Raw genomic sequence first — 21,176 nt, forward strand, 5'->3', positions numbered from 1 at the left:
TGCTCCAGAAAACATCATTTGTGCAGTATCTCTTTATACGTTGTTACTTCTGCTCTGTATTCTAGATTTGTTTCTCAAGTCAATTTCTTTCAGCTTCAGTTAATCACATAAAAATTCATTTACTCATTTCATTGGGGACAACTGAGGAACATGGATTTTCATATGACTTGTAACTTGGGCCTTTTTCTTCCCAATTTCAAGATCCATTTAAAACACCTTATATACATTACTTTCCCTATCAAATTCTGTTAGCCATTAGTCAAGAACATTTCACTATTTAGGCTAGATCATGTGTGTGTGTGTGTGTGTGTGTGTGTGTGTGTGTGTGTGTTTACGTTATTGCATCATTTTGGATGCTATTATGGTTTGGATCTGGAATGTCCCCCTCAGGCTCATGTGTTGAAGACTAGATTCCCAATGCAACAATGTCCACAGGTGGTGCTTTGGGAAGTGATTGGGGTCATGAGGCCTCTAACCTCATCAGTAGATTAATCCATTTGACGGTTTAATTATTTGAATGGACTTCTAGGAGGAGGTGGAAATTATAGGCAGGTGGGGCGCAGTAGAGAAAGTAGGACACTGGGGGCTTGCCCTTGGGGACTATATCTTGTCCCTGACCCCTCTCTTTTTTGTTTCCAGTTCCCATGAACTGAACAGCTTTCCTATACTGCACCCTGCCACCAAGATGTTCTGTCTCACCTCGGACCCCAGAGTAATGGAGACAACCAGCCATGGACTCAAGCTTCTAAAACTATAAACCAAAATAAACCTTTCCTCCTTTAAGTTGTTGTGCCAAGTATTTTGGTCACAGGGATGAGAAGCTGACTGACCAACAGATACAGAGATGACCACAATGTTCCTCACAGAACCAAGAGCCATGTTTCTAAAAAGCACAGTTAAGATCACACAGTGATTATTCTTTTTTACCAATGATTTCTCAGGATAACTTCGGCCTTCTTATCTCTTGAACAAAGTTCATTGTGATACCAAGAGTTAAACAGCCTTCCCCCTAGAATAGCACCCATTCAGGGACAATCTGTTCTTATTTAAAGTTAATCCATATACTTATTCAGCACAAATGCAAATCTGCAAGTCAGTACTCGCAACGTATCTTTAATGAGTCGTCTCACAGGTCTTTGGTTATGTTGTTTCTTTAGATGATTCAAATGAATAATCTAACTTTGGCAAAGAGATGTATCTTTACAAGATGGGTCTTTATCTGATGGGTTTTATCATGATGGCTTTCATCAAGATCAACTATATCTAAGATTTTTTATAAGTAACAACCATTCTTTTGTAATATGCCCTTCTCTGAAATATAATGTTTAAGAGATAAAATGGATTTTGTGAGCCTCTCTGACAAATGAGATCCAAACCTTGTTCAAGATCCCTGGACATTAGAAATAGAACCACAAATAGAGGTCATGTTACTTTATATATTTTTCAGTGTATTTCCTTTATGAAACCTATTGCTTTATTGTAAAAGGTCATTCCTGGTCCTCTTTAAAAGTTCAATGAAATGAATCCTTGCTCTATAGGAAGCATATAACTGAACTGAACACTTCCTACTTTTTAAATTGCTTGTTCATGGATTTAGACAAATATTTAATAATACTCTTTCAAAGATACTTTTCTTTCAATAAATTTCTTTTGTAATTTTCTATTTTGCCCATAAATACAAAAATAACTTCAAAACTTTTAAAATATGGCAGAGAGTTTCTTATACATAATCTCCCAAGACTACTCTCGCATTATTTTTGGTTGAAATACTATTTCCTGGCTCTGAATCTTGGCTCTGCAGCATGCTAGCTAGAGTTAATGTAATTCACGGCAAAGGATTCAACATATATGTGCCAACAATACTACCTACAGATTTCTGTTAAGATTTAATATGCTAATGGATGGATATACTCAGAATGGGGCTAGGCACTATGATTGAATATCACTCTGATAAATATTATCTATTATTTTATAGTGCCAATGTGCTCTTAAGATTATTTAAAAACTCAATTTTCACATTTTAGTTTTAAGTTTTGTTAACAACAGACCCTTTGAGACAGGGAATTTTTATTAGGATTGTTCACTGAGCTTGGGCAACTTTTGCTGAACCTACATAGAGGAACATTATGCCATGATGACAAGTTATCTTCAGAACACCAAGAGAGCCTAAAATAGAATCAACCCAAAGAACCATCTTTAGAAACTCATAGTCTATGAGGAAATAGAAAAAGAAAATAAATAAACTACATTGTCATGATATAGATATACAGAAAAATTTAAGTTAGCTGATGAGAGTGTAATCAAGTTCACTTAAGAGGTGGAGAAATCGCCATAGGAATTTGATTTTCACTTATATCATCATTACTTGGTACTTGGGTTACAGTGACTGACCCTAAACTTTCTCTCTAAATACATTCTTTTTTATTTTATTGTTTTAAAATACATTTGTAACACTGCAATTTGAGAACTTTTAATAGGGGAAAATCTGAGCATCCATGACTGGATTATTGGTACAGCAAGAACTAGTAAGTGACTCATGAAGTGGCTTATGCCAATCCCCAGACTACATTATATACAACATTCTGGAATTGCATGTATGCAGTCCCCTATGAATGCCCAGGTTTCTTTAAAGATCAGGTTTCTGTTTCTGCTGCTTCTTTCTCTTTCTGTAGTGATTGCTTCCCTGGTTATCCATGACTTTATTAACAATTATGCTTTCAGGTGTCAGAATCTATTTCCCTCCCCTTGAGAAATCTTTCCATTATCCCCAAGACTGGGTGAGTTATCCTTCTTATGTACTCCTATAAAGTCTGCTTTTTCCAAGTGAAATTCCTCACATTGCACTGTAACTTCATGATTACTCATGTTTATCCCCTAGAGTCAGAAATTTGCCTGGTGACTAGGGTAGAATGAGTACCAAGAAAGTATTTATTGGATCAATGCATGCATGAGTAGATATTAAGGAGGTAAGGGGTTAACTGCCAAGAAAAGATAGTTACGGTGTTAGGACTACAAAAGAGAAGCCATTAGTGACACAAATTTAATTTGGAGTTCAAAATTTGTACGAAGTTAGTGCCATGTTATTCCCTTATAAGCTCCACAATGTGGTTTAGATTTCAGGAAAAAAACAAAAAAGGGATTATAGAGACTATACTTGTAACATGGGAGTAAGAGCTATTGATAATTATTTTGAAGTGTTATGATATAAAATCCATATTGTTTCACATATTTGTAACCAGGGAACTGGAGTTAAATTTTATATATTACTTAATAGGTAAACCTAATTATTTATATTGAGAAATTAGCACAAAACACTAAAGTTACAGGAAAATTAAAGGAAGTCAAACAAAATCAATCAAAAATTACACTTCAATACTACATATTGTGTTAATGTATCTCCTTCAAAACTGAGACATTACACATTAATCTAGAAAATTATACTCTTAAGTTCAGTGCTTTACACTTCAGTTTAACAATTAGCACTCAATAATTACTTCTTGATTATTAATTTTCACTCAAAATAGCACATTTAACTAATGTGAAAAATTCTAGTCAGGTCTCCACCAGGTGAAAATATGAAAGTTATTTATACAATTTACAAATCCTCATAATTGTTGAAGAAACCTATACTTATGAAATTTACTATTTTAACTCAGCTTTGAGATTTGCATATAAACATATTTATGTTCAGTTTGGTTTCTTGATAATATTCTTGCCTAAAATAAATGTCAACATTTTAAATTCATTAGAAAATCTGGTTTTTAATGTTAATTAAGACATTTCTTAGAGACATGTAGATTATGCTCATATCCATTCATGCAATTCAGAACACATTCATTAAATGTCCCATGTTTGGAAGCACTGTGGTAAAAACTGTGAGGCAGTTGTTCTAAGCTTTACTGGAAATAATGATTATTTATTACGCTTGTTGAATATGAGTTTCTGGGCTCTTCTGTTGAAAGGTGATTTAGTATTTTTGGTCGAACTCTACAATATGTATTTTAAACATGCACAGAGATAATTCTTATGTAAGTTATGTATTCCATGATCAAAAAAAGTGTTGTCATGGACAGACAAATAAAAAGATGCTTTCCTACTTGCCCTAACAAATCTTACAATGCATTATGATTATTGCAACTAATATATAAAATTATACTCTTAAGTGGGCCATAGGAACCAATAAAATTATCAGATTAGATAATTAAACCATACTAAATATATTTCTGATAAATAAATATAGGATGTTTAAGAAATACTTGATTGTATTTTACAGAGTTAATTAAAATATACAAAATCTAGGTGGACTTGGAGTCAGCAACACTGAAGGAAAGAGACTTGAAAATTGTTTTCAAGATACAAAAACATTTCATGCCATACCTTGGCTCTGTTGGCTTTTTATTTATTTATTTATGAATTAATTAACCTGTTTCAAACTTTTCCAGCCCTATATGGTTGTCTCCATGGAAAACCCAATAGTCCCAGTGGTCAGTCCTCAGAGAAATAGTTTTCCATACTAGTCTCATTGATAGTGTTTGATACTACATTGAATTAAATCAAAGATTCAGTGATTCAGGGCTGCCTCCAGGGTACTTCTTACCAAGAAGACAACTATTTTTTCTTCCTCTCTGTTCAATATCCAAGCATGAATGAGTTATTTCATTGAATTTTCAATGAGATTGTTTTCCTCTGGAATTTGGAGGAAATGGCAAAACAGATGTCAACCTGCAGTACAATATACATCCACAGAAAACTCTAATAGTTTGACCTCCCTGAAAAGTAACAGGAAGATAGGTTTTCAGGTAATAAGTATATGTTCTGATTCTAAATTTAACACCAGCTGTATCAGATAAGTTCCAGTCAAGGAAACAGACACAATTTTAAATAGTGAAATTGATGTATAGACATGTAAAGGGGAATTAAGGAATATGGATATTGGCAATTACAGGGAGCAGCCCTCATTCCTAGGGTTGAAGAGGGGGAAGGGATAGGACAGCTAAATTCTAAGGTATTGGAAAGGAAGTATACATCTCACGATGGACATTGGGAGTATAGCTTTCTCTGAATGATGTTCAAATGTTTAGGAGGCACTGCAGATTGGCAATGGAGGCAAAGGTAGCTGCTGCAGATACCCTCAGGAGCAAAGCATATCTGCTAATATAAGAGCTAAAAGTGTCTGGAGCAAAGGAAGATCTTCCATCATGGATGTGACACTAACAGAAAATGGAAACAGTAAGGGAGTATGCTCTTTTATTCTAATCTCATTTTAGGACTTCCCATTGACAGAATAAGTAACAGCAAATTAGCTGGCAAAAGAATCTGGTAAATTTATAGATCTTCTGTAGTTTGGAAACTCGACTGAAGCATTTGCAAAATTTATTTTGCATAAGTATAAAAAATTGATAGATGGGTAGGCTTGGAGTCACAAAAAAGCAGGCAAATGACCAGCACAAGAGCTGTAAGGTTATTTTGATTTTTAGAGTACTGTCTTAAGACAGGTAGAACAAAACAATGCCATGACTCATTTTACTGAGAAAATTTAATTTGGTCCCAAGCATCTCAATGTCATTGGGATAATTAAAATTGATTGTCTTCCCAGATGTTGTGACACATGCCTATAATGCCAGCAAATGGGGAGACTGAGACAGGAGGATTCCCAGGTTCGAGGCCACCCTCAGCAACTTAGCAAGGTGCTAAGCAACTTGGTAAGACCCTGTCTCAAAATTTAAAAAAATAAAAATAAAAGTGTTGCCGCCTGCAGCAACAATCCAGCAGGAATTTATTGGAGGTGGACTGGGAATGAACTACTTCTATTATCTTTTTCTGGACTGCTTTCTTGCTTGCTTGCTTATTCGCTAGTTTATAGAGGAAGAGAGGCTTGCCTGCTTTTAGAGGAAGTTTTAGAGGAAGAGAGGCTTGCTACACTTTCAGAGAGGCTACTATTATCAGAGAGACTACGCTTTCAGAGGAGCTATTTCTTAGAGGTCTGCTACTTCTTCTCAGAGGTACGTCTTGCATCCTGCGTCCTAAAGGTGCATGCTAGAGATGCATGCTAGAGGTGCGTTCTTAGTCCTGCATTCTGCGATCTGCAACCTGTGACCTGGGACCCCCACCCAGATGAAGAGAATGTCTTATATAACTAACGCAGCCAATCAGCTTAGGATTAGCACGATTGGAGCACACGCCACGGTACCAATCAAGAAAGAATGAGGAACATCTGTTGACCACTAGCACAGAGGAGACATTAATTAATCAGGCAAAAGGTCATAAGAGATCACGCCATGTTAACACTAATTATGCGCCACCTCTTGGCCCAATGCCAGCCGCCATCTTAGAGCTGTTTAAACATGTCTCTACATAAAAGGGTTTGGGGATGTGGCTCATGGTTAAGAACCCTTGGGTGCTTAACAAAAGCACCCTTGGGTTCAAATTCCCAGTACCAACAAAAAAGGCAAAAAGAAAAAAAAAATTAAAAGCTATTATTCAACTTTTGACACTGAGCTAATCTCCTCTTTTTAGAGGTCTAGTTCTCTGCCTAGTAACATTACATGGTAGCTTGAAGTCCCATATCTCAGAAAAGAACCAGATCATCAATTTAAAAATATCACATCAAGAGAAGCAAAGAAATGGCCAAGAGAGAGCAAAAAGACCCGTGAGACATTATACAAGCAGTTCCAGCCAGGAAGTTGAGGAGCTAAGCTAAGAAAGTGGCATTGAGAATAGGAGAGAGAATATATTTAAAAGGGATTTAGTGGTAAGGAAAATGGGTTCATTTTCATGGGCAGAGTGAGGAAAGCAGATGATAGTGGGATAACTTGACTTTTTGGCTTTGGAGGATGGAGATTAGTCATGTATCAACTAAGAAAGGAAAACTGAACTCTGCTTTGGGAGGAAAGTTGGTATGTTTCATTTTGGACTTGTCAATTGGACAATGTAGAGCTAACTGTTGCTCAGATATCACCATCACTTGTTATATCAATTGTACCTTATGCTTTGAATATATAGATTTTTTTTTTTGGATTCCTTTGAAGGTGAGTAAACCCATTATTTCCTGTAGAACAAAGCCCAGCTACTAGCCAGGCAATTATATATACTCTTCTATGTTACTGAAATCTCCGGCTGCTTTCCTAGCTTCTTTTCTCATTATTTCCTCAAAAGGTGTGTTTCAGAAAGAGCACACACATTGTGCTCCCCTGAAAACACTGTGATATCTGAAACAAATGTGTTTTTTGTAAATGTTATGCCTGGAATGAAGTCTATCCCATTCTCTATTCGACTTTCTTTGATTCTTCGTGCAAACCTAGCTGAAGTGTAATTTGCAGGATTCTTTTCCTAGGAAAGTTCCCATACAATTAATTATCATTTATTTATGCCCCCTCTATGCCTTCTTCATATTTTCTATTGGTTATAACTTTACACTTCAACATTTGCATCTGTCTCTCCTTCTGAATTTTGAGCACCTTATGATTATAAAGGCAATACATTATATGCTTAAAAGACATGCCAGAAGCAGCAGATAACTTGCCAATATTATGTACTGACAAAATACTACTAGTTCAGTATATAATGAGACATTTCAAATCAACCTTGGATTGAAATATTAAAAAGAGACAAAAAAAGGAAATTAACAAAATAGACACAAAAAAATGGCCAACAAACAAAAGCAATGATCAAATTTACTGGTAATTAGCAAAATGCACTTCATTAAGCCAGTTATAATGTAACCTTCGACCTGACTATAGAATCATTTATTCATTTCTTCCAGACCATAAACCCCTGAAATTTCTTTTCTTGAGGATGTACTTTAGAAAACATGTTACTAGAAATTCTTTCTCTGCCTCTTTGGGATGGAAATCTTTCCCCAGCTTCTTTCCAGTTTTACAATCCAGGGTTGTCTTTTTCAAGGACTGGGGAGGCATGTGTATGAAATGCAATTATTAGAAAAGAGAGTACTGTTTTCCACATTGCAGAAGGGTAGTAGGTAATACAAGCACCAAGTTAGCAAAAGGATGACTTACCCAATCACATTGACCAGCCTTACCCCTATTACCATCCCAAGACTTTTCCATGAGCTCACTCCAAGGCCTAAAACTCCTCTGCCTTTAGGCCAGTGAAGTTGAGTTCAGTTTCTCTTCCCTATTGTCATACCCTTGAATAATGTCTTTCTGGCCTATTCAATTTTGTCTGGTGACATTTTCTTTGACACACATAAAAATATTTGTTGCCATGTACACTCAAACTTTGGCAAATTAAAAAGTCTATAGACATGAAATCATGGTAAAAAAATCTAATAATTTTCTTCAGTACTAGTGCAAACATAAATTTAGTGCAAACATAAATTTATACAATCACTTTGAAGATCAAGTTTACCACCTGGAATAACACAAACTCATATTCATAGAGAGGTTTGCTGTTGGTATTACTTATACTCATATTTGGAAACAATAGACAACAAATTGTGGTACATTCATATATCAATTGCTAACAAAGTCTATTTCATTGGCAGAAACACAATAGGGGATATATAAACTTAAAATCACTGCTGTTTAATATCAAACCATTTATAAATGTATCAGGACCAAAGATGAAGAATAACATCAGTGTATCATCTATTATTATCACATTTTGTATTCTTAAATATTTACAATGATCTAGGAGATTCAGGGAAGGTAATAGTGGTGGCGACAACATAGCTTTTGGACACCCATGAATCCTTACATGAAATAGAAAGGATAATTTGACAGCAAAACTAAGATCAAATGCACACCATTTTAAGCAAATATTAGTGAAGAGTTATGCTTATGCTCCTGGAAACTGAAACAAGCAAGGATGTACAATCTGCATACTTTCATCACGTGTATAGCAGAAAGCATTAGTTGAACACTTAAACACAATAGGACTCCAAACAGTCAACAGGTATTCACTGGAAATCAGTAGAAAATGTAAGACATTTTTGTCCACACCAATAGTGGGCAAAAGTACTAGGGCCTTTATATATGTAGAGCTAAGAGGGCTCGAGTCTTGGAAGCCAATGATCACTTGAAAAAATTGGCAAGATTTTTATATGATTTGGGGTCAAAGGGGAGTCCATATTGGAGAGAAACTTCTAGATTTGTAATTAAGAACAGTGGGACAAGGATAACAGAGCTAGGAAAAAGAAGATATGGATAAATGTAGGGAAGAGAGACAGGCCATCTCAAAAAACACATCATTATATTTTCCCGTAACATTTCTTGAAAATAATAGAACTTTAGAAAAGCTATGAGTCAGATCTCTAAAAATTTGCAAAATTTAAATTAACACAAAAATAAAAATGAGAAAAGTATTAAGCCAAATCCCACAAAAAGTAATCATAAGAAGGCAGCATATTCTGTGATGACTCCTACAAATAATGAAAGTACACTAGGAAGGTATGTTCAAAAACAGATTAAAAATTAAATGTACAATTTCAAAGTGAGCTAAAAGTAAGTAAAGAATACAGCAACAAATAACAACATAAATCAGAATTAGAAAAACTCAGAAAAGAAGTTAGAGATCCCACAAATTAAAAAAAATGTAATAGAAATTCTTTTAAAAACATATGACAACTTAGAAGTAAGGTCAAAGCAGAGAAACCTCACTTACAAATGCAAGGAAAGAAAATGAAAGTCAATGTTTTGTGTCCACCAAAATTGACTTTCAAGCATAAAGGGCATGCATTGGCTCACCATGAGAGGACTTGTACCATGTTTCTCCAAGTGACCTTCCTAAGGAAAGCACAAGAGGAATACTGAGATAAAAATGATGCTTGCTTTTCCCAGGATGCCTTCTTTCCTATCATCAGTTCCTGAAATCAAATCATAAGTCCACCCTCTCAAATGCCACTTTCTCATAAATATTGCAGTCACAATCTGTTTGTCTGTGTCCCGATTGCCCTTTGTCTGTCTCCTTCACAAAGTATTTTATGACTTCCCCATTTGGATAGTCTCTCTCCTTTCCTTGAGTACACATAAAACTTTTGATTTATCTCCACTGGCATTTAATGCGATATAGGGGATTGTGAACGTTATTTCTTCAGTGTTCATCACAAGCCGGAGGAGGTGATAAATGGGAAACATTGCTGCTAAGAAACCAAAGGTACTGATTCAAAATGGAAGCAAGGGTAACCTGAGGGCTTTGTATCCTGAGGAGAGATGGGAATGGCTCTCTTTCAGTGTTAGGAAGTAAATCCAAGGCTAAACAATAAAACTGAGATTGTCACCAAAATTCATATAGGGCAAGCCACCATTATTGGCTCAGTTGTAATATTTCCTAATGTTCTCATTCATATGATGCTCTTTTGCAATGCTAATGTATAAATACAACTAAAATCTTTAAAATTTTTTTTTTTACTAGACACTTATTTTGGAGATATGAATAGAGAAGAACTGCAGTAAACAAAGGTATAAATTTTTGCTCCTTAAAATGCAGTCTTGGACTGCAAGCAACACCATCATCTGAATCATAAGAAATGTCTCAACTCTATCTTCCTCTACCATATTTCACTCTGTAACAGGACATCCAAGTAACTTTATATATAAGAAGGTTTGAGAAACTCTAAGACCAGACTTTTAATTAATTAAACTTAGCTTTTAATTTTTTTGCTTAAGAATCTATATGAAAATCACTCTTTCTACATAGTTAGAGGTAAAAAAGTCATTAAAGATCCAAAGGTATAACTAACATTTTTCTACATGGTGCACTTCCTTACTTAATTCTCATTGAGGGAGAATATTACAATTTCAATATCCACACTGTTTATTTTCAACATAATGAAATATGGGTTTGTTTATGGGTTTTGTTGACAGTTATCATGATAGTCAAATCATGATAAAATGTATCCAATGATATTTTCTTGACCTTTAATTTTTTATTTGTTTTGTTGGTCATATTAACATAGAATTATGCTGTTGAAAAAAGACCATAACTTTATTTTATGTCCTCTAGAGTGGTACAGATTTAGTTATGAGACACTGTAGAATAGCTGTTGATCTGGGATGCATGGTAGGAGGCTTCTTTAAATTTTAATTAATAGGTTTTCCCTTTTCACCTCAGTGATTTAACATCGGTATAAGTCAATGCAATGAAAATCATTACTTAGGCATTCAAGGACAAACTCCTTTATTTTAAATCTATTACTTAAATCCATGAATGCAATATACAACTTTTCAAGAGAAGGAAAGAGGAATTTATGTGATTCATTAAGCATCCATATTCCATTACACACAATCATGTTTAAAAAATAGCAAACAGAACAAGTCTCAATTATTTGTAAACCAAAATGGAAATGTATAATCAGAATATTATATTCATAGTGATCACATATTAATTAAAATGCATTTATCTTAGACATGTATTTCAATTCTCTTTGGTATTATTTTCATCAGTACTGTAAAAGTTTCACTAGTTAGCAAAATCAAAGTATTTACAATTTTGAACATTGAACAAGATCAGGAAGTATTTCTTTGTGAATATTTCTGTGGTTTTATCATTTAGAGTTTTATCTGATCCTTTAGTATCAGACACTTGTGAAATGTAGACCAAAGTGCATAGTCATTATTCAAGATTATTTTCTATATGCCAAAAAATTTTAATCTAAATAACCCTAAAAATATGACTTGTGTTTGTATGAATGGATAAAGTAAACACATAATAAACTCAACATATATAAATACATACTTTAGTAGTTATGGAAAGAAAAATAAATCTGTATTTTTTTAACTCTCCCTAACCTCTATGCCTAGCTGAGATTTTGTGGGAAAAGTGATCTTTAAAATAAGCATAAGAAAGCCAAGATTTATATATTACTAAATAAATCAGCATCTTTTATTCTTTAGTAGCTAACAAAGGGTTAATTTTACTTTACTGTGCACATGGAAAAAAAATTTTGAATACAATATTCTCTTCCAAGGTCATTCTTTTTTTTTAAATTTATTTATTTAGTTTTTTTATTGTAAACAAATGGGATACATGTTGTTTCTCTGTCTGTACATGGCGTAAAGGCATACCATTTGTGCAATCATAAATTTACATAGGGTAATGTTGTTTGATTCATTCTGCCATTCTTTCCCTTCCCCCCCACCCCTCCCACCCCTACCCTCCATCTATACAGTCCTTCCTTCCTCCATTCCTGCCCCCCTCCCTAAACCCAACTCCAACCCCAACACTAACCCTTCCCACCCCCCATTATGTGTCATCATCCACTTATTAGCGATATCATTCTTCCTTTGGTTTTTTGAGATTGGCTTATCTCACTTAGCATGATATTCTCCAGTTTCATCCATTTGCCTGCAAATGGCATAATTTTATCATTCTTTATGGCTGAGTAATATTCCATTGTATATATATATACCACATTTTCTTTATCCATTCATCAATTGAAGGACATCTAGGTTGGTTCCACAATCTGGCTATTGTGAACTGAGCAGCTATGAACATTGATGTGGCTGTATCTCTGTAATATGCTGATTTTAAGTCCTTTGGGTATAGGCCAAGGAGTGGGATAGCTGGGTCAAATGGTGGTTCCATTCCAAGTTTTCTAAGGAATCTCCACACTGCTTTCCAGAGTGGCTGCACTAATTTGCAGCCCCACCAGCAATGTAAGAGTGTACCTTTCTCCCCACATCCTCGCCAACACCTGTTGTTGCTTGTATTCTTGATAATCGCCATTCTAATTGGGGTGAGATGGAATCTTAGGGTGGTTTTGATTTGCATTTCTCTTATTACTAGAGATGTTGAACATTTTTCCATATGTTTGTTGATTGCTTGTATATCTTCTTCTGTGAAGTGTCTATTCATTTCTTTAGCCCATTTGTCAATTGGATTATTTACATTCTTGGTGTAGTGTTTTTTGAGTTCTTTATAGATTCTGGAGATTAGCGCTCTATCTGAAGTATGATTGGCAAAGATTTTCTTCCACTCTGTAGGCTCTTTCTTCGCATTGCTGATAGTTTCCTTTGCTGAGAGAAAGCTTTTTAGTTTGAATCTATCCCAGTTATTAATTCTTGCTTTTATTTCTTGTGCTATGTGAGTCCTGTTGAGGAAGTCTGGTCCTAAGCCGACATGTTGAAGCTCTGGACCTACTTTTTCTTCTATAAGATGCAAGGTCTCTGGTCTGATTCCGAGATCCTTAATCCATTTTGAGTTTAGTTTCGTGCATGGTGAGAGATATGGGTTTAGTTTCATTCTGTTGCATATGGATTTCCAATTCTCCCAGCACCATTTGTTGAAGAGGTTATCTTTTCTCCATTGCATATTTTTGGCCCCTTTGTCTAGTATGAGAAAATTGTATTTATTTGGGTTTGTGTCTGTGTCCTCTATTCTGTACCATTGATCCACCTTTCTATTTTGGTACCAATACCATGCCGTTTTTGTTACTATTGCTTTGTAGTAGAGTTGAAGATCTGGTATTGTGATACCCCCTGCTTCACTCTTTCTGCCAAGGATTGCTTTAGCTATTCTGGGTTTTTTATTCTTCCAGATGAATTTCATAATTTCTTGGTCTATTTCTGTAAGGTACATCATTGGGATTTTAATTGGAATTGCATTGAATCTGTATAGCACTTTTGGTAGTATGGCCATTTTGACAATATTAATTCTTCCTATCCAAGAACATGGGAGATCTTTCCATCTTCTAAGGTTTTCTTGAATTTCTTTCTTTAGTGTTCTGTAGTTCTCATTGTAGAGGTCTTTCACCTCTTTTGTGAGATTGATTCCCAAATACTTTATTTTTTTCGATGCTATTGTGAATGGGGTAGTTTTCCTAATTTCTCTTTCTGAAGATTCATCGCTTATGTATAAAAATGCCTTAGATTTATGTGCATTGATCTTATATCCCGCTACTTTACTGAATTCACTTATGAGATCTAAAAGTTTTCTGGTGGAATTTCCTGGTTCCTCTAAGTATACCATCATATCATCAGCAAATAGGGATAGTTTGAGTTCTTTTCCTATTCGTATCCCTTTAATTTCTTTGGTCTGTCTAATTGCTCTGGCTAGAGTTTCAAGGGCGATATTGAATAGAAGCGGTGAAAGAGGGCATCCCTGCCTTGTTCCAGTTTTTAGAGGGAATGCTTTCAGTTTTTCACCATTTAGAATGATATTAGCCATGGGTTTAGCGTAGATGGCCTTTACAATGTTAAGGAATGTTCCCACTATCCCTATTTTTTCTAGTGTTTTGAGCATGAAGGGGTGCTGTATTTTATCATATGCTTTCTCTGCATCTATCGAAATAATCATGTGATTCTTGACTTTAAGTCTATTGATATGGTGAATGACATTTATTGATTTCCTGATGTTGAACCAACCTTGCATCCCTGGGATGAAACCCACTTGATCATGGTGCACGATCTTTTTAATATGTTTTTGTATGTGATTTGCTAAAATTTTGTTTAGGATTTTTGCGTCGATGTTCATTAAGGATATTGGTCTGAAATTTTCTTTCCTCGATGTGTCTCTGTCTGGTTTAGGAATCAGGGTAATATTGGCTTCATAGAATGAGTTTGGGAGAGTTCCCTCCTCTTCTATTTTCTGGAATACTTTGAGAAGTATTGGAATGAGCTCTTCTTTAAAAGTTTTGTAGAACTTGGCTGAGAACCCATCTGGTCCTGGACTTTTCTTTGTTGGAAGGCTTTTGATGACTTCTTCTATTTCATTACTTGAAATTGGTCTATTTAAATTGTGTATGTCCTCCTCGTTCAGTTTAGGCAATTCATATGTCTCTAGAAACCTGTTGATGTCTTCGAAATTTTCTATTTTGTTGGAGTATAGATTTTCAAAATAGCTTCTAATTATGTTTTGTATTTCAGTCCTGTCTGTTGTGATATTTCCTTGTTCATTCCGAATTTTAGTGATTTGGGTTTTCTCTCGTCTTCTCTTTGTTAGTGTGACTAAAGGTTTATCAATTTTGTTTATTTTTTCGAGGAACCAACTATTTATTTTGTCAATTTTTTGTATTGTTTCTTTCGTTTCAATTTCGTTGATTTCAGCTCTCAGTTTAACTATTTCCTGTCTTCTACTACTTTTGGTGTTGGTCTGTTCTTCTTTTTCTAGGGCTTTGAGTTGTAGTGTTAGGTCATTTATTTTTTGAGTTTTACTTCTTTTATTAAATGCGCTCCATGAAATAAATCTTCCTCTAAGTACTGCTTTCATAGTGTCCCAGAGATTTTGATATGATGTTTCTTTGTTCTTGTTTACCTCTAAGAATTTTTTAATTTCCTTCCTAATATCTTCTGTTATCCATTCATCATATAGTAGCATATTGTTTAATCTCCAGGTGTTGGAGTAGTTTCTGTTTTTTATCTTTCATTAATTTGTAACTTCAATCCATTATGATCTGATAGAATACAAGGTAGTGTCTCTATCTTGTTGTATTTGCTGACATTAGCTTTGTGGCATAATATATGGTCTATTTTAGAGAAGGATCCATGTGCTGCTGAGAAGAAAGTGTATTCGCTCTTTGTTGGATGGTATATTCTATAAATGTCTGTTAAGTCTAAATTATTGATTGTGTTATTGAGATCTATGGTTTCTTTGTTCAATTTTTGTTTGGAAGATCTGTCCAGTGGTGAAAGAGGCGTGTTAAAATCACATAGTATTATTGTGTTATGGTCTATTTGGTTTCTAAAATTGAGAAGGATTTGTTTAACATACATGGATGAGCCACTGTTTGGGGCATAGATGTTTATGATTGTTATATCTTGCTGATTTATGCTTCCCTTAAGCAGTATAAAATGTCCTTCTTTATCCCTTCTGACTAACATTGGCTTGAAGTCCACATTATCTGAAATGAGGATGGATACTCCAGCTTTTTTGCTGAGTGCATGTGCATGGTATGTTTTTCCCCATCCTTTCACATTTAGTCTATGGGTATCTCTTTCTTTGAGGTGAGTCTCTTGCAGGTAACATACTGTTGGATCTGCCAGTCTATGTCTTTTGATTGATGAATTCAGGCCATTAACATTCAGGGTTATTATTGAGATATGATTTGTATTCCCAGTCATTTGGTTCATATTTAAAATTTTTGACACATCTTGGTTCCTCCTTTATTTGACAGTTCCTTTAGGATAATTCCTCCCTTTGCTGATTTGCTTCTTTGTTTTTTATCTCTTCCTCATGAAATATTTTGCTGAGAATGTTCTGTAATGCTGGCTTTCTTTTTGTAAATTCTTTTAGCTTTTGTTTATCATGGAATGATTTTATTTCATCGTCAAATTTGAAGGTAAGTTTTGCTGGGTATAAGATTCTTGGTTGGCATCCATTTTCTTTCAGAGCTTGAAAAATGTTGTTCCAGGCCCTTCTAGCTTTTAGGGTCTGGATTGAAAAATCTGCTGATATCCATATTGGCTTCCCCCTGAATGTAATTTGGTTCTTTTCTCTCACAGCCTTTAAAATTCTGTCTTTATTTTGTATGTTAGGTATTTTCATTATAATGTGCCTTGGTGTGGGTCTGTTGTAATTTTGTGTATTTGGAGTCCTATAAGCCTCTTGGACTTGATTTTCCATTTCATTCTTCAGATTTGGGAAATTTTCTGATATTATTTCTTCAAATAGATTGTTCATTCCTTTGGTTTGCTTCTCTAAGCCTTCCTCAATCCCAATAATTCTCAAATTTGGCCTTTTCATGATATCCCATAGTTCTTGGAGATTCTGTTCATGATTTCTCACCATCTTCTCTGTTTGTTCAACTTTGAGGTTAAATATTTTGTCTTCAATATCTGAAGTTCTGTCTTCCAGCTGTTCTATCCTATTGGTTATGCTTTCTATGGAGTTCTTAATTTGGTTTATTGTTTCCTTCATTTCAAGGATTTCTGTTTGGTTTTTTTTCAATATCTCTAACTCTTTATTGAAATGATCTTTTGCTTCCTGAATTTGCTCTGTTAACTGTTGATTGGTGCTATCATTCAATGCCTGCATTTGCTCTTTCATCTCATCATTCAATGCCTGCATTTGCTCTTTCATCTCATCGTTTGCTTCCCTAATCATTTTAATTATGTACATTCTGAACTCCCTTTCTGTCATTTCTTCTGCCATGCTGTCGTTGGATTTTATTGATATAACATCTAGATTTGTTTGGGGCATTTTCTTCCCTTGTTTTCTCATATTGTTCAGGAATCAGTGGGTCATTAAGATATTGCAGATTTCCTCTATCGACTTATAATGTCCCTGAAGATTGCTAGTATATCCCCTCTTATCCTTCAGTAGCCTGCAGTCTTGGAGGAGGTTGATAATGCAGAGCTCCACGAAGAAGCTGCCTCTCTAGGGGTGGTGACCCTCAGGTGGCGTATATTCCCTGCTAGTGGGCAGAGGTGCCTCCACTTGTTGACCAATGGTCATCCAATGGGGAACTAGACTGCGGGCTGAGGCAAGGCCTGTTTGTGCCTGTGTCTCTGGTTTTACCGTCCCTGTGGGAAAACCTCCCCCGGCTGGGAAGACTCACTCGGTGGGGACGTCTCGCTGGTCAGTTGCCCTCCTAGAGGTTCACCTCAATCTACAACTACCACCTGGGCTGGGCTGTCTTCCTCTGCAACATTCCCAGGGGCCCGAACCTACGTCCTGGGCCTGGGAGCCTCACCCTTCGCAGGCGAGTCTCCTTAGGCTGCCTCTCCCAGAGAATCTGCCCGCCGCCCTGGAAACTTCGCTCCGCCCCTAGGCGTGTCTCTGTGCGGCTCTTCCAGCAAGAAGCCACCTAGCTCCTGGGACCCTGCTCTGCACCAATCGCCTGGCTGTGCAGCCCCTCCTCTGAGCCACCACCTGGAGCCCCGTACAATAGCTCCGAGACCCAGAGACCTGCCACACACCTCCTCCTCCGGACAGCCGCCCGGTTTCCGACGCAGTCACTAGGAGTCCAAGCAACTCACTTCGGGTCTCCTCCTCCCGCCAACCACCCGTAGCCCTAGGCAGTCACTCCAAGTCCAAGTGACCCGCCCTGTTCCTCCTCCTCCTCCTCGGGGTAGCCCCCCAGGTGTTCAGGAGCGGTGGCTCTGAGACCAAGCGACTCACCACGCTCCTCCTCCAGGCAGGCCACCGGTGTTCAGGAGCGGTCGCTTTTAGTCCAATCAACTCACCACTCGCCTCCTCCTCTGGCAACCGCCTGTGGCTCTGATGCAGTCACTCCTAGACCAAGCGACCCGCCGGGCTTCTCCTCTTCCTCCGGGCAACCCCCCGGTGTTCAGAAGCGGTCGTTCTGGGTCTAAACAGCTCGCCACGCAGCTCCTCCTCAGGCAGCCGCCTGGAGCCCCAGTGGCTGCTCCGAGTCCAAGCGCTGTGCTGAGCCGCCTCCTCTACGATGATCCCAGTTGTCCGTGTTTACCGCTCCAGCTGGGGGAGGGGTGTCTCGCCGAGCAACTCCACTTCACAAAGTTCCCTGCGTTCCGGGGCTACCGCCCCATCCGGGACGCCTCTCCAATGGGAGAGACTTACCCGGCGGCTTTGAGTTGGTCCCAAGTCTCTCACTATCTCCTCTTTTGAATCTTGTGTCCTGGAGCAACGTGAAATGCAGCCGCCCTCTAGTCTGCCATCTTGGCCCGCCCCAAGGTCATTCTTAGTACTAGGATATAGACTCATTTGCTAAAGGCTAATATAAGGTTGCTAAGTGAATGCCGAGCACAATGTAAATAATAGCCAGATTCATTTTACACTACAGAATATCTACCAAGAATTCTTTCTAGATCTAGCAAGTTAATATTCCAATGGATTATTCTACTATTTCTAAATTAGTCTTATTTAAGTAAATACTTTTTGTTCCAATACATCTACCTCCTGAAATGGTCACCTTGGGAAATGCTTATGAACTGGATAGTAGTATTAATGGCAGGGAAACATTATTATTGTTCTTACGACTGAGTAAGAATTCTTGGAACAAGGGACGGTTGTAAAGCAAGCTGATAAAAGGCCTGAGAACTGAATCCTAAGTTGTTCAAATATTTAGCATTTGGGATGAGGAGGAATAGGCGGAAAACCTCAGCAAAGGACATAAGAGGAGAGCATGAAGATGAGCAGTCCTTCTGAAGAAAAGAGCTTGGATGGGTGGGTAGAATATTCCAGAGGACCAAGGGGTCAGAATGCTTCTCTGGTCTTGTCTATGTGAACTCATATTATGACTGTCCTGCAGGGACTCTGATGCCACTACAAGGAAAAGTATCAATGGCAGACACTGAACAGACTTTGATGTCATGTGGAGGACTTTCAGTGAAAGTAAAACTTTTTTCTGAAACTTCTAAATATACTACATACAATATCATATAAAATGGTGATGAATATAAAGACAGAACTTAGTTATGTCAAAAAAAATTGAAGACTTAAAATTAGTTTTCTTAATATCTGGTATCTGAATGAACTTGTGATCAACTTCATTTTGCCTGAGATTACATCTATGAACCACCTTATTAAAATAAACTTGCTCTATTTTACAGCAAAGGTAGTACAATTTAAATCATAATATCACATAAGACTTGTTAGAAAAGCTGCTACAAAATAATACATGGTATAGTTTTCCTATAGTCTACCCTTAGTAGAACTCTGGTTTGCTTTTTCCACATTTGAAGTTATCAGAATTTAGAGGCCTCAGAAGAGTAATTAAACTGTTAAAGAGGTATTGATTTTAATGATATTTGGTTTGTTCTGCATTTCTAAAAGAAAATAACTTGTTTTTTTCATTTGTGTTCACAACCTGCATGAAGTAGCCATTTTGAAAGGATGTGGCAGATACCAGGTATATCAAGCATGTTGGCTGCAGGGGTCTGCGGGGGCAAAGTGAAGGTTCAAAGTCATCCCATTTGGCAATTTCAGGGTATTAATGAAAGATTCATATCTATGTAAAGAGCAAATTAAATATTATAAAACATAGAAAACACTTCCTAGATTTTTAAGCCATTGCACTGATATAGAAAATATTTTATATTTCCTACCCATGAAAACTTATAGATGACTTATTTCTATAAGAAACATATTAATTAACACTTAATAACAGACTTTAGGTAGGATTAAAAGTGGAGATAGCTTTTAATTAAAAAAATGTTAAATAATTGATCAAAATAAAATGACTCCTAAAAGGTGCATAAATATTTTAGTGCCAAAACGTTGCCAAAATGTATACTATACTGAAGTTTATAGACCCCTGTGTTGCTTGAAAAAAACATGAACAAAAACATAAACAAAAAAATCAGTTCAAGAGTAATTAGGAAAGTATTTATCAACTTATACATTAGTGTAAATGGAGCAGAATCATTGAATTTATAGGACACCATAGTAGTATTATCCCTTATACATGTGTATATATATATAACTATAAAGATATCTGTACTATATGCACACATCTATCTATATATATAAAATCAGACTTAATTCCTAATCAGATATAGAAAGTGTGACAATGAAATTATAGTACATGTAAATACTCTAGATATGATAAAAATAAAAGATTATTGAATTGAATATTACCCTCATAGGTAAGTCTTAATTTCTTATCAAACTTTTGTTTCTTTTAAATTCCTAAACAGATGTGATTCCTAATCAAACTTTTTGAGGTAACAAATGAACTTCTACTTCTATTGCATTTCTAAAAATAAACATAATTGTAAGGAAGAAATAATGGCACATTCTAACTTCTTAACCCATATAACACTTGTAAACTTTATAGAGTACAATGTCTGTAAGATATTAAGAACATCTGAAACGATGTCTTTACTGGCTTTACCAATGTATCTCGCTAGCCCAAACGGGGAAAATATTGCAGTCTTTTATAAAAATAGACATGTGACTTATATTCTGGTAGCTTTCTTATTCTTCTTTATTTCAGCACGCTCTCTACAGTGGTTTCCCAGCCACTGATTAAAAATTGAAAGGCAACAGCTATAAGTTCTTAGAAACATAATGGGGAACCCACTTAGAGCAAGCAGATGTGGATTTTTAAAGGTTGTTTGCCTGGAGTTGCTGAAAAGCATGTGTACCTTAATCTCCTCAATTCTGCTGGGTAGTTGCTTTACCATACTTGTCCATTTCAACAGTAATTGAAACCAGGGTTTTGAAGTTAAAAAAAAAAAAAAAATCATTCTTGCCACCTTGAAAAGCCTAGTTTTCTGAGAGAACAGTAGTTGAATATCCTTCACTCTATTTCTCTTATGAAACAAACCAAAAGAGTTATCTATAACAAGTCCTTGAGT

General features: G+C 36.2%; 1 protein-coding gene across 2 annotated transcripts in view; it reads right to left on the reverse strand.

The window, feature by feature from the left end:
- Gpc5 (glypican 5) overlaps nucleotides 1-21,176 on the reverse strand; it is a 1,347,364-nt gene that overhangs the window by 662,346 nt on the left and 663,842 nt on the right. Inside the window, exon 8 of one of the 2 annotated variants that reach the window (XM_047554611.1) lies at nucleotides 19,366-19,754. The exons of the other annotated variant lie outside the window; for it this stretch is intronic. Coding sequence (XP_047410567.1) covers nucleotides 19,732-19,754 — 23 coding nt within the window. The 3' untranslated portion in view covers nucleotides 19,366-19,731. Of the gene's footprint in view, nucleotides 1-19,365; nucleotides 19,755-21,176 lie in introns of those variants that run through there. 2 annotated transcript variants of the gene reach the window in all.

This window comes from Sciurus carolinensis, chromosome 5 (assembly GCF_902686445.1).
Source record: "Sciurus carolinensis chromosome 5, mSciCar1.2, whole genome shotgun sequence".
Lineage (NCBI taxonomy): Eukaryota > Metazoa > Chordata > Mammalia > Rodentia > Sciuridae > Sciurus > Sciurus carolinensis.